This window comes from Choristoneura fumiferana, chromosome 10 (assembly GCF_025370935.1).
Source record: "Choristoneura fumiferana chromosome 10, NRCan_CFum_1, whole genome shotgun sequence".
NCBI classification, from domain to species: Eukaryota; Metazoa; Arthropoda; class Insecta; order Lepidoptera; family Tortricidae; genus Choristoneura; species Choristoneura fumiferana.
The window spans coordinates 12434333-12447275 of NC_133481.1; the positions used below are offsets into that span (position 1 = coordinate 12434333).

General features: G+C 36.2%; 1 protein-coding gene across 1 annotated transcript in view; it reads right to left on the bottom strand.

Moving 5' to 3' along the window:
* LOC141431761 (ABC transporter G family member 2-like) overlaps positions 1–12259 on the bottom strand; it is a 34586-nt gene extending 22327 nt beyond the window's left edge. The window contains exons 1-8 of the mRNA XM_074092939.1: positions 12082–12259; positions 9027–9177; positions 8410–8569; positions 7450–7595; positions 2883–3121; positions 1719–1841; positions 1407–1546; positions 531–687 (exon numbers count right to left, since the gene is read on the bottom strand). Coding sequence (XP_073949040.1) covers positions 531–687; positions 1407–1546; positions 1719–1841; positions 2883–3121; positions 7450–7595; positions 8410–8569; positions 9027–9177; positions 12082–12175 — 1210 coding nt within the window. The 5' untranslated portion in view covers positions 12176–12259. The remainder of the gene's footprint in view (positions 1–530; positions 688–1406; positions 1547–1718; positions 1842–2882; positions 3122–7449; positions 7596–8409; positions 8570–9026; positions 9178–12081) is intronic.
* Between the last annotated feature and the right edge of the window lie 684 nt (positions 12260–12943).

The window sequence follows — 12943 nt, forward strand, 5'->3', positions numbered from 1 at the left end:
CAGCACGTCTTTGGTGAAAACAGCTGAGCGGAGCGAGGCGAGGTAAATGAAGCGTTTCTATTGGTTAATGAAAAACATATTCGTAGCAACACATCCTCGCACATCTCTGGTGGAAACGCTGCTGAACAGTGGCCGGTCCTTCGGCTGATATGATGATGAAGACCAAATGTAGAATATAAGCCGTCCGAATGGCTGTTCTGTGCTACACATTTGGCTTTAGCCGCAAGATCAATTGGTTGTGGTAGGAAAAACCGGCGAAGTACGAGGCGGACTCACGTACCGAGGGTTTCGTGGGTTTTGTATGTATTTACGAGTATCCAATGTTAGTAGAGCCTTGCAGAAAAGATTTTATATTATTTGACTATTTGTATTACTTTAGATTAGTAACATGCTTGTACTGAGATTTTTTTAAGACTACAGCTTGTAAAACCTGTCTGGTAGACACGCGAGTGACAGTAAATCTCCGATTGGTCCCTTTGGGCATGGAACCCTAAAAATAGCAACTTCGAGAACGTTAAATTAGTACTTACACGTGTTAACAGTAGGCATGGCATTAGAGAAGAATAAAAACAGCAAGAAAAAGAAAAGGCAGGCTGTGTTGGTGACGATACGTTCCGCGACTGCGCCCGCGCCGCAGTATAGCGCGCCCAGCAGCAACGCTACTACCAAATGGCATACTAGTCGAATCTGTGAACAGTTTGGTAAATCAAATTAAAAAAATGAGGTCTAGACGATGCTAAAAGAGGCGTTAGCTTTCGTGGCACGAAACGTCTGCTGCGTCGTCACTGCAGTAGTGAGACAAACTTAGTTGTTCTCTTGAATAATTCTTGTTTTGATAGCTGAAAATGCATATACCGTTTAGGATGGCGGCACGATGAAGGAACTTGTGGCAACTCACGGAACTCTCAAATTATTTATATCGACTCTGGTCGCGATCATTTTTATTAGGTTCAACATTTCTCAGACACCGACTGCCTTATAACCAGGATTGCCAGGTCTTTTTCAAATAAATACCGAACAGTGAGCAAAAAAAACGCTGCCATCGCAATGTATTTTTCGAATAAATACCGAACAGTCAGCAAAAAAAAACGCTTCCAACGCAATCCGCGAAATGGCTCGAAAACAATGAGCGCGTGCACGAAGCGGCAACATTGATTGTCGATTGCGTAAAATCTGACGCAGTTGAATCATTTATTAGGGAGAAAAAATATCAGAAAAGAAATACCGAACCACCCATACTTCGGTATTTTTGCTATACCGAACACCGAACACAGTGCTAAAATACCGAGCGGTTCGGTAGAACACCGGACACCTGGCAAGCTTGCTTATAACATATCATCATATTATTGAAAGTACAGCCATAAGGGAGATTGATATTCACTACACTCTAAGTAGGTATATTGTACCTGAGTTAAGTAGACATCTCGACGTGCTCCTACGCTGCATCTCCAAAGTAACGCGCAGAATTGTGTCCAAAAACCGGCGATATAGCCATTGGTATATAGTGGTGTTAAGCTTAGCAAAGCCTCAGCTTCCGGTGAATACACTGAAAGAGAAGAATTGGAATTTGCGTGATGGCTAAATAAGAATTTTACAAATAAATTTCTTAGTTGGCTATGCTTACCTATCCACCCGCCACATAAATATAAACCAACTTAGACACAAAATAGATTGAAACTGAATGTTGGAAGTTAAATAATTAATATTATGGTCCTTACCTTTTCCATTTTTAATGATGACATCATTTTTTGCAATTTTACTCATTTCAATAGTATAGCTCTTTGCTTCATTTTCTATGTAAGATAAATTACCATTATGTTCGCCACTTGCAATTTCTAATACTGAAAGAAATAAATTCTTGTTGGAGTGGATATCGAGATCAGAGTTAGATAGAGGTCACTCTGATCACTCAAATTTAATAATTTCATAGAACATGCTGTAAGGGTGATAATGGAACGGAGGAGTCAAAGTTTATGATCAAAAAGTCTAATTTATAGGACTTGCAGTCAATATAACGGCATTGCTGAAAGCACTTAGTCTTGTTAGCTACAACAATTAGTACCTAGTAGGTATACATATCGACAAAAAAAAATCATCAATTTGAACTAAAATGAGCAATGGTTAAACAAATACTTCGATTATCTCTAAATACATGTCAAAACATGACCGATAATAATTAACGATATTGCAATAAAGTTAGTAAATTAATTTCAATATTTAGGAAGCTTTTACCAGTGTGAATCCAGTTGCTCTGAAGATATTATACAAAGAAAGCTAGGAATATAGCTAAGAAAATGTTCTATTACAAGAAACATCTACTTAAAGGCAAAGTATCAAAGAGTCTTAAATACGTTTAATTAAGGTACATCTGGAGCACAGTATTATACAGGTGATTTTGGTGACGTTAGCAGAACCAAACCCATATACACCCTCAGTAACTGATAATGGATCAGTCACAATCATTTTTAAACCCACACACTTTTAACTGCATAGTGACCAAGCACTTAGTAAATAATTTAAATACTCATTGTTTGCAAAAATATGCTGTTAATCTCACTAATTAGTCGAGTAGTCTCACAAGTCGAGTTCATAAACTTGTATGCATAAATTTGATCAAAAATATCTGAACACGCTTCTACGCCGTTAACAATAGAGTCGTGTTCAGATATTTTTGATCAAATTTTTGCTCACAAGTTTATGAACTCGACTGTACGATATGATAGCCTTAACTATGAGAGTTGGATACTGACACAAAGAGATAGAGATAAAATTTTAATATTTTGAGATATGGGGCTGGAGGAGAATAATTATTTGTCGTCTGTCACGTATAGTGTAAATAGAGGCATAGTGCATACGTCTAGTCTTCACCCACTTCTACTTACAATAATCAGCCATATTATAATACTGTGGGCATCTAAAACCTGCCCGAGCAAGCATATCAGGGACGTCGTCGATCGCGCCTGCGTACAGCGTCCGTCCCTCCGCCATCAGTATAACGTCGTCAGCGGTAGTAAAGAGCTTGGAGGATGGCTGGTGGATCACGCAAGCCACCGTGCGACCGTTGCCCGCCACCGTACGGAGAGCCCGCGCCACTGACATGGATGACACGGAGTCCAAACCGCTGGAACAAAACATTATTTAAGATTTTAAAAATCAACCTACTACTGCAAAACTGTAGCTCAAATAAATAGTAGATTGTACAAGAAGAGCATAAAACGAGCCATTTTACCCGAGATGTTCATATAGCCACCCGAACCGGTACGGCGAGGGTGGATAGACACGTCGAGGGGAAAATGAGTTTAATGCTCAAGTTTTACACTCTGCTTTTAACTTCGATGGCGAGGAAATAAAATAGCAGCAGTGGAAACAATTGTTTATATACTTAAAGTACCTTTTATTGTTCACGCATTACTATTATAATTATAAATTCTTAGTTTTATTGATCTCTTTTGATTGATTTTTAGTTTTATATAATTTTTTTTTGAATATATGTAGAAACTTCTTTATTTGTGGCTGTTTACACCTGATTGCCTTGGTCTTAGACGAAGATTTTATTTTTTGCACTAGAGCATAAAACGTCATTTTATGTCGCCTAGATCCAGCATAAACACGAACTTTACGAGCATGAGAAGTGAAATAGTAGATTGTACAAGAAGAGCATAAAACGAGCCATTTTACTCAAGGCGTTCATATAGCCACCCGAGCCGGTACGGCGAAGGTGGATAGACACTTTGAGGGGAAAATGGGTTTAATGCTCAAGTTTTACACTCTGCTTTTAACTTCGATGGCGAGGAAATGAAATAGCAACTGTGGAAACAGTTGTTTATATACTTAATAAGTACCTTTTATTGTGCACGCATTACTATTATAATTATAAATTCTTAGTTTTATTGATCTATTTTGATTGATTTTTAGTTTTATATAAAACTAGGTTTTACCCGCGACTTCGTCCGCGCGTACTTTAGTTAAATATGGGCTTATGTTTTAATTCAAGAACTTATAGGTGTATTAACCCCCGTTATAATCACCTACACAGATAACTTTTAATTTTTATCGAGAACTTGTATACCTATTTTCATACTTCTAAATCCAGAAATGAGAAAAATTCCATACTAACTTTACCCCCTTCCCCCCATTTTACCCCTTTATGGGGGAATTTAATCTATTTCACTTACACAGATAATTTTAATTGTAACCAAGAACTTATACACCTATTTTCATACTTCTAAGTCCAGAAATGAGAAAATTCCATATAAGCTTCACCCCCTATTTCACCCCCTTAAGGGATGAATTTCTAAAAATCCTTTCTTAGTGCTCACTTACATCATAAAAAGAACCCCTGTACCAAATTCCAAGTTTCTAGGCCCAGCGGTTTGGGCTGTGCGTTGATCTATAAGTCAGTCAGTCAGTTTCTTCTTTTATATATATAGACTAGCTTTTGCCCGCGGCTTCGCTCGCGTTAAATTTGGGGTAACATTAACATACATTTACTTTCTGCGATCCTTTTTTTTCGTGATTTGATTGATTTTTTGGGGGATTATATGGAAATTATAGATACAGTAAGACGTTGTTTTAGACAAATGGTGTACATTTTGGAATTCATAATTCGTACAACTCTGAAACTCTGTTTCGCTGAAACGTTAAAGACGTTAAAGTACTACGCGTTTCTTTTGCCGGCGTCTTCCTACACGATATAGGATATAGGATTGTATCTCGAGAAATTGTAAAGTCCCCGCGGATATGAATTAATGTTAATGATCTATTTTAATATTTTTAATTGTCGATGAGACACATATTGTAGCCTGTCATGGTACTGTTCAGGTAGAGTTAGGTATAGAATTATAAATAAATCAACCCTGAAGTTGAATTCACTTTTTGCTATCCTGAGGGAATTTTACGTTTTCCCGGAGAAAAGAAGCATATGCCAATCAGGGATAATGTAGCTCCCAATTGGTAAAATATCTTTTTAAATCAACCCCAATGATGAATTTACTTAAGTATTTCGATCCTGCGGGAATTTTGCATTCTTCTGTAGAAAATCAGCTTATGTCAATCAAAGATACTGCAGATTACTATTAGTGAAAGAATTTTTAAAATCAGCTCCGAATTAATTGTCTTACTTACTTCTATGTACCTATCCTGCGGAAGAAGAAAAGTAATCTATACTAAGGACTAAGAAGAGTAATCTATACCAATCAGCAATAGTGTAGCTTTATATTAGTGGAAGAATTTTTAAAATCAGCTCTGAAGTTGAATTCAGTTTTTTCTATCCCATGGGAATTTTGGATTTTCCGAAAAAAAAGTGGACTATGTCAATCGAGGATAGTCATATTATATCATATGAAAGAATTTTTAAAAGCAGTGCCAAAGTTGAATTTACTTATTTCTATCCCGCGGGAATTTTTCATTTTCCCAGAAAAACGTATCCTATGTCAATCAGGAATACTGTAGCTTACTTTTGTTGAAAGAACTTCTAAAATCAGACCCGAAGTTGAATTCACTTATTTCTATCCCGCGGGAAATTTGCATTTTCCCGAAGAAGAGTAGTCTATACTAATGAGGAATAGTGTAGCTTTCTATTGGTGAAAGATTTTTTAAAATCATCCCCGAAGTTGCATTCAGTTTTTTCTATCCCATGGGAATTTAATATTTTCCCGAAGAAAAAGTAGCCTTTGTCATTTGGGTATAGTCATATTACATAATATGTAAGATTTTTTTAAATCAGCTCCGAAATTTTATTTATTTATTTCTATCCCGCGGGAATTTTGCATTATCCCGGATAAAAAGTAATCTATGTCAATCAAGGATAGTGTAGCTTACTAACGGTGAAAGAATTTTTAATATCGGCTCAATAGTTTCAGAGATTCGACTACAAACAAAGAAGCGAAAAAAGTTTAGATATTTCCCTATCCCGTGGGAATTTCGAAAAATCCTTTCTTAGTGCGCGTCTACATCTAGTAAGGAACATATATTCCAATTTCAAGTTTCTAGCCCAGTGGTTTGGGCTGTGCGTTGATCTATAAGTCAGTCAGTCAGTCAGTCAGTTTCTTCTTTTATATATATAGAATAAAAAAATTAAAAAAATATGTAGAAACTTCTTTATTTGTGGCTGTTTACACCTGATTGCCTTGGTCATAGACGAAGATTTTATTTTTTGCACTAGAGCATAAAAAGTCATTTTATGTCGCCTAGATCCAGCATAAACACGAACTTTACGAGCATGAGAAGTGAAATAGTAGATTGTACAACAAGAGCATAAAGCGAGCCATTTTACCCAAGGCGTTCATATAGCCACCCGAGCCGGTACAGCCAGGGTGGATACGTCAAGGGGAAAATGGGTTTAATGGTCGGGTTTTACACTCTATTTTACACTTCGATGAGAGGAAATTAAATAGCAACAGTGGAAATTATAGTTCAGTTGCTAGGTACTTTTTATTTTTTATGGAATACTATATACTTAATTATAAATTTTTAGTTTTATTGATTTATTTTGATTAATTTGATTGATTTTTAGTTTTACATAAAATAAAATTATTAAAAAAATATATAGAAACTTTTTTGTTTGTGGCTATTGTCACCCGATTACCTTGGTCTTAGACGAAGATTTTACTTTATGCACTAGAACCATACTAGAGCATACATTTTATGTCGCCTAGATCCAGCATAAATATCAACTTTACGAGCATGAGAAGTGAATAAGTATTTCTTTTGTACGTACTAGAAACTTTCTACTCTACTCGTATTTCAAAATCAGCACAATGAGGGCTATCGTTTTTTGTCTCACTAGATGGCGCACTGTTGCGTGAGGTTTTTAAGTATGGCTTTCAAAGTCTGTTATTACGGGCGTGAAAACAAAGTTTAGATTAAAATCATATTTAATACACCTTAAAACCGTACCATAAAAATATCGAGCATGCCACAGTGTTGCATAGTCCCCGTTTTGTTCGGAAAAAAGGAAGGACAAAGGTTTCCGAAAGACAAAACTGTCTCGAAACACAGACATTCATTGCCCCGGAACGCATATTTGCCATAATTAATTTCAGATATTGCAAAATATTCACAAAATTATTCTAATTATAAATAAACCCGCGTAGCTCACCCAAAAACTATGAGATTTGACATTTCGGAGACCTCACGCTACACTAGCGCCTCTAGTGGCGAATTCATACGCGATAGCCCTCATTATTCAACAATTTCGAGCTATATAATTTCAAAAAGCCATTCTTTTTTCATTCACTGATGAAGTCGAACCCGCCCACTTTTTACAAATGTATTTCTAAATGTATCTCTTTAATATGTGTACGCACAAAGTAGCACAAAAGCATCCTTAGTCGCTGGCGTTACCGTCAGTCACGCACACTAAGACATCAATGACTTGCTGCGAAGAACGATGCGCTTTCATGAGCGCGCATTGTAGAATTTTTTTTATAATATTCTACCATATTGTACCTGGTAGGTTCGTCCAGTAACATGATGGTGGGATTGGTGAGCAGTTCGCACGCGATTGTCAGTCGTTTTCGCTCACCTCCAGACATCCGTCCCGCTTTAGTGTGAAGTACATCCTGAATGCCAAGCTGTGCTGAAACTGTCTCGATCTGAAATGAAACAAACATGATGAACTTGGGGCTAATGGTTCTTCTTTTTCCTCAGTACGATGAGTGATTCTTTAGTGTTTACGGAGGTATCCTGTTCATATGACACCTTGATTTTTGTTTGAATGATCCTGTAATTTAATTGCCATGTTTGCAACTTGCTCTTCATTGTAAGCGATCCGTACCTCAAAAGGAACAAACGGAACCCTACAAGGATTACTTCGCTGTTCGTCTGTCTGTTTGTATCTGTTTGTCATGTTTTGACACTTTGGTAAATATAAAACATCTAGTAAATTGAAGCATAGTTCTTCTTACTAACTTAGAGCCCGTTCCCACTTGTCGGGTGTCGGGTTGTCGTGTCGGATATGGGTAATTTCTATAGAAAATCGGTGTCGGACAAGTGTAAATAGCTTCATATAAAATGTTCTGCCACTGGAATCTCCGATTAAAATCCCGGCCCGACATGCAAGTGGAAATCAGCTCTTACATACAACCCATTGACCTAGAATCGTGAAATTGATGGAAAGCAGCATGGACTTAAAATATGAGCAAAGGAAAATATACTTCAAGCGCAAACTGCAAATTCACACAAAAAGTCGCTTAATAATTTGCAGTTCGAGAAATAGTGCAAAGATGGTTGGATTTTTAAATTCCAAAGTTAATATTATTATCTTTCGGCCCGACTTGACGCTATAACTTAGAGATATTGGTGTTTTTATATATACCTACTATCAAAATACAACTGTACGAGGTCGACTGGCGCTTAGATGTTTTTTCTGTAGGTTTATCGCTATTGGATTTGAAAAACTTTACTTACCGCATGCTCACGTTCTCTGGAATTAGCTTTTGGAAGTTTGAGGCTAGCTGCGAATTTGAGGGTCTCCCTTCCTGTAAGAGTGTCAATAAGGTTGGCGTGTTGTGCCACGAGTACCGTATTCCGATCAGTTCCGTAAAGCGAACCTTTAACTCCCTTTTTTCTGCAACGATAAGAAAAAAAGATCAAAAGAATCCCTGCTATTGTTGTCTCTACTCTATATACTAGTGTTTTCAAGGTACTTACTATGTTTGGTGTTCAATAAAGAGTCATTGAATTGTTGTAATCTATCTGTTATATCGTTGGTTTCTTAAGCCTATCAGATTAAATTTAATAATGTATATGTAGAGAAAAAACTAAGCGGGAGTAACAAAAACTTAAGTATAAAATACCCGCCCAGTCTTCGACCTAGTGCAATCTTGAAAAAAAGTGTTCCAATCAAAGGCTTCATATTTTGTACGCACACACAAGACGCAGCTTTTACATAAGTGATAAATTAAATTTAGAATTTAATTATTTATCTATCCGAAATCTAGGATCACGTCGTGGCATAGGTACTTTGACTTACGACCTATCCCCAACCGCAGCGTGGTAATGTGTTGTGCCTTACCAGTACTTACTTTCGTTTCGCTAATATTTTGAGGAGACTGGTCTTGCCCGCTCCCGAAGGCCCAAGGATGAAGGTCAGGCGTCCAGGTCTAAGAGCTCCACAGGCACCATTCAGGATGACTTGAATCTTTTCTGATTCATCCTGGCTTTTTCTTATCCAGGCTAGAAAAATAACTTAAAGTTATGTTTTTTATAAAGTTACCTTTACATCGCTTGCGAGAGCTTATCCGTACCGTTCTCGCTCCTTTTAAATGTATTAATTACATTATTACTATATTAGTGTAAGCGGGAAGGCACGATGCGCAGTTCGAAATTTGAATTTCGGAGTAGTCGCATCAATCCTTTGGTCTATGTTCAAAAATCCACACTCGACCAGAATGCCAACAAACCATACCATTTCCACAGCTTCGGCAAACTCTTTGATCGCATGAACCGATTGTTTTTTCAGCTGATAGAGACTATACCTAATTATATTTTTTTCATATTTATTTAAATTCCTTTACGAGTTCCTGGGAAAAAGAGCCTTGTTATGCAGACTGAGAATAAGTGGTATTTTATGGTTCCTCTTTCCTTGAGGCATGGAACCCAAAAAAACGATTCTCGAGTCAAGTTGAGAAAAAGTCATGAACTTTCGGTAATAAATGCCGTCTAGATCCAAGTAATTGCCTGTTTGTGTGTTAATGCACTCTTATCTTATCTAGTAAGTAAGTATTGTTAGTGTATGTAACTGTTACACTGTAACACATTAGTAATATTAGTTATCTGTAACGCCTACATGTGTGCATCCAACTTAGTTTATAATTTACTAGCTTTTGCCCGCGACTTCGTCCGCGTGTACTTTAGTTATAAAGGCATATGTTTTATTTAACCCCCGTTATAATTGTGACATGAATATCTGTGTGCATAGCGAAGTACTGCCGTAAACGATAGTTAACAGTTGACTACAGTACTTCGCTATAAACAACATTTTTTACCAGTTTTGAAGCTAGTTTATGAAAAGTTTTATGCAAAGTACGAAAGTGTGAAGTACGAAATTGCACTGTACACAATATTTTGTAAATTAGGTAAAAGATAAAAATAAGAACGGATAATCACACAAAAATTACGCTTTCTTAATATTATTGATTTTATTATGCACAACCCGATGAGTAATCTTTAAGTTAGGTACTGCATACTTATTAGCAAATTAACTCTGAAGTTGAATTCGCTTATTTCCATCCCGTGGGAATTTTGATTTTTCCGGAGAAAAAGTAGCCTATGTCAATTAAGGATAGTGTAGTTTTCTATTGGTAAAAGAATTTTTTAAATCAGCCCCGAAGTTGAATTTACTTACTGCCATCCCGCGGGAATTTTGCATTTTCCCAGGGAAAAAGTAGCCTACATCAATCGGGGATAGTGTAGCTAGTAGTTGGTAAAATAATGTTTAAAATCAACCCTGAAGTTGAATTAACTTTTTGCTATCCCGCGGGAATTTTACGTTTTCCTGGATAATGTAGCTCCCAATTGGTAAAATATCTTTTTTAAATCAACCCCAATGATGAATTTGCTTATTTCGATCCTGCGGTAATTTTGCATTTTACCGTAGAAAAGCAGCCTATGTCAATCAGAGATACTGCAGATTACTATTAGTGAAAGAATTTTTAAAATCAGCTCCGAATTTGGATTGTCTTACTTGCTTCTACCTATCCTGCGGGAATTTTGCATTTTCCCAAAGAAGAGTAATCAGCAATAGTGTAGCTTTATATTAGTGGAAGAATTTTTTGAATCTGCTCTAAAGTTGAATTCAGTTTTTTCTATCCCATGGGAATTTTGGATTTTTTGAAAAAAAGTGGCCTGACATCGAGGATAGTCATATGAAAGAATTTTTAAAACCAGTGCCAAAGTTGAATTTACTTATTTCTATCCTGCGGGAATTTTTATTTTTCCCGGAAAAACGTAACCTATGTCAATCAGGAATACTGCAGCTTACTTTTGGTGAAAGAACTTTTAAAATCAGACCCGAAGTTGAATTCACTTATTTCTATCCCGCGGGAATTTTGCATTTTCTCGAAGAAGAGTAGTCTATACTAATGAGGAATAGTGTAGCTTTATATTGGTGAAAGAATTTTTAAAATCATCCTCGAAGTTGTATTCGGTTTTTTCTATCCCATGGGAATTTTGTAATTTCCCGAAGAAAAAATAGCCTTTGTCATTTGGGGATAGTCATATCACATAATATGTAAGATTTTTTTAAATCGGCTCCGAAATTGAATTAATTTATTTCTATCCCGCGGGAATTTTGCATTATCCCGGATAAAAAGTAACCTATATTAATCAAGGATAGTGTAACTTACTAACGGTGTAAGAATTTTTAAAATCAGCTCCGAAATTGAATTAATTTATTTCTATCCCGCGGGAATTTTGCATTATCCCGAATAAAAAGTAGCTTATATCAATTAAAAATAGTGTAGCTTACTAACGGTGAAAGAATTTTTAAAATCGGCTCAATAGTTTCAGAGATTCGACTACAAACAAAGAAGCGAAAAAAGTTTAGATATTTCCCTATCCCGTAAGAATTTCAAAAAATCCTTTCTTAGTGCGCGTCTACATCTATTAAGGAACATATATTTCAAATTTCAAGTTTCTAGCCCCAGCGGTTTGGGCTGTGCGTTGATCTATAAGTCAGTCAGTCAGTCAGTCAGCCAGTCAGTCAGTCAGTTTCTTCTTTTATATATATATATATATATAGATGATCTGTGCTCGCAGTAGGTAACTTGAATAACTGCATTATCTGTACACGTGATTAAAATCCAGTCAATCTCTGACTGACTGGATACATTCTTTTTCCAGATTTAAACCATCAGTTAATACTAACCAAAATTCAAATTATGCATTCTCATGGATTCATATCCATAAAAAATATAAATATTTATTAATATAAATATGAACGAAAATAAAAACACTTAGAATAAGGTAACAAACATTAAAAAAAAATACAACCGAATTGATAACCTCCTCCTTTTTTTGAAGTCGGTTAAAGAGGAATTGTACTAACTACTTAAATTAAAATATACCATCTAAATTTACCAAAATGTTTTTTTCCCGTCAATCTGACGTCCAAAAAACTTGTGACGTCACTGCTTCCATTTGTGTTGCATTCATTTATTTCAATGATAGACATAACTAACGATTTTTGGAACTGTGTGACACGCGCGTATAAGTTGCGCGTACGCGGACTCAATGTTTACAAGTGACTGGCGCTATCAACTTATTTTACTTTACTCATTATCAAAGTGACGAACAAAATACTAGGTCTACATGAGCTCAGTACTTGTTCATGTCAATGTTTAGACATACTTATACAATGTATTGTAGATAATTAGGGACTTTTCCTGAAGAGGCACAAGTGAAAAGTACATAGCTGTTTACATATCGGTGTGCGAGAATGCTACAAGTGCAATATCTCACTGTGAATTTTCACTTCACATTTTACTGTTACACAACTCGATTTTTATTTTAGTTGCGGGTAGGTATGGTCTTGTCTGGTATTTTCGCCTGTAGTTGCAGTAATTAATAAGCACTTCATGAATTAAAAAATCCTTATTCTTCTGTGCGTTATAGTTGTTTTAATATTCAGTGTTTACACGTATGTAAAAACTGAAAGTAAACTTACGTTAAGTAAGTTACGTAAGTTAAGTTACTAAGCTGGTGTAAACCAAGCAAAATACTATCAGTAAAGGCCAAACAGTCAACCCAACAATACTATATTGTACCTACTCTACTTTATTCCTCTCGAAACATTTTGTCCCTTTCTTACTATGGCCGAATAACACAGACAGCTTTAACTTTATGCAATCTGCGCAAGAGTGTGAGGTGAGCGCACCAAACTTCTTGATTGAGTATATTCGTTGCGTATTTGGCGATGTCGAATACCTACGTTGACACAAAT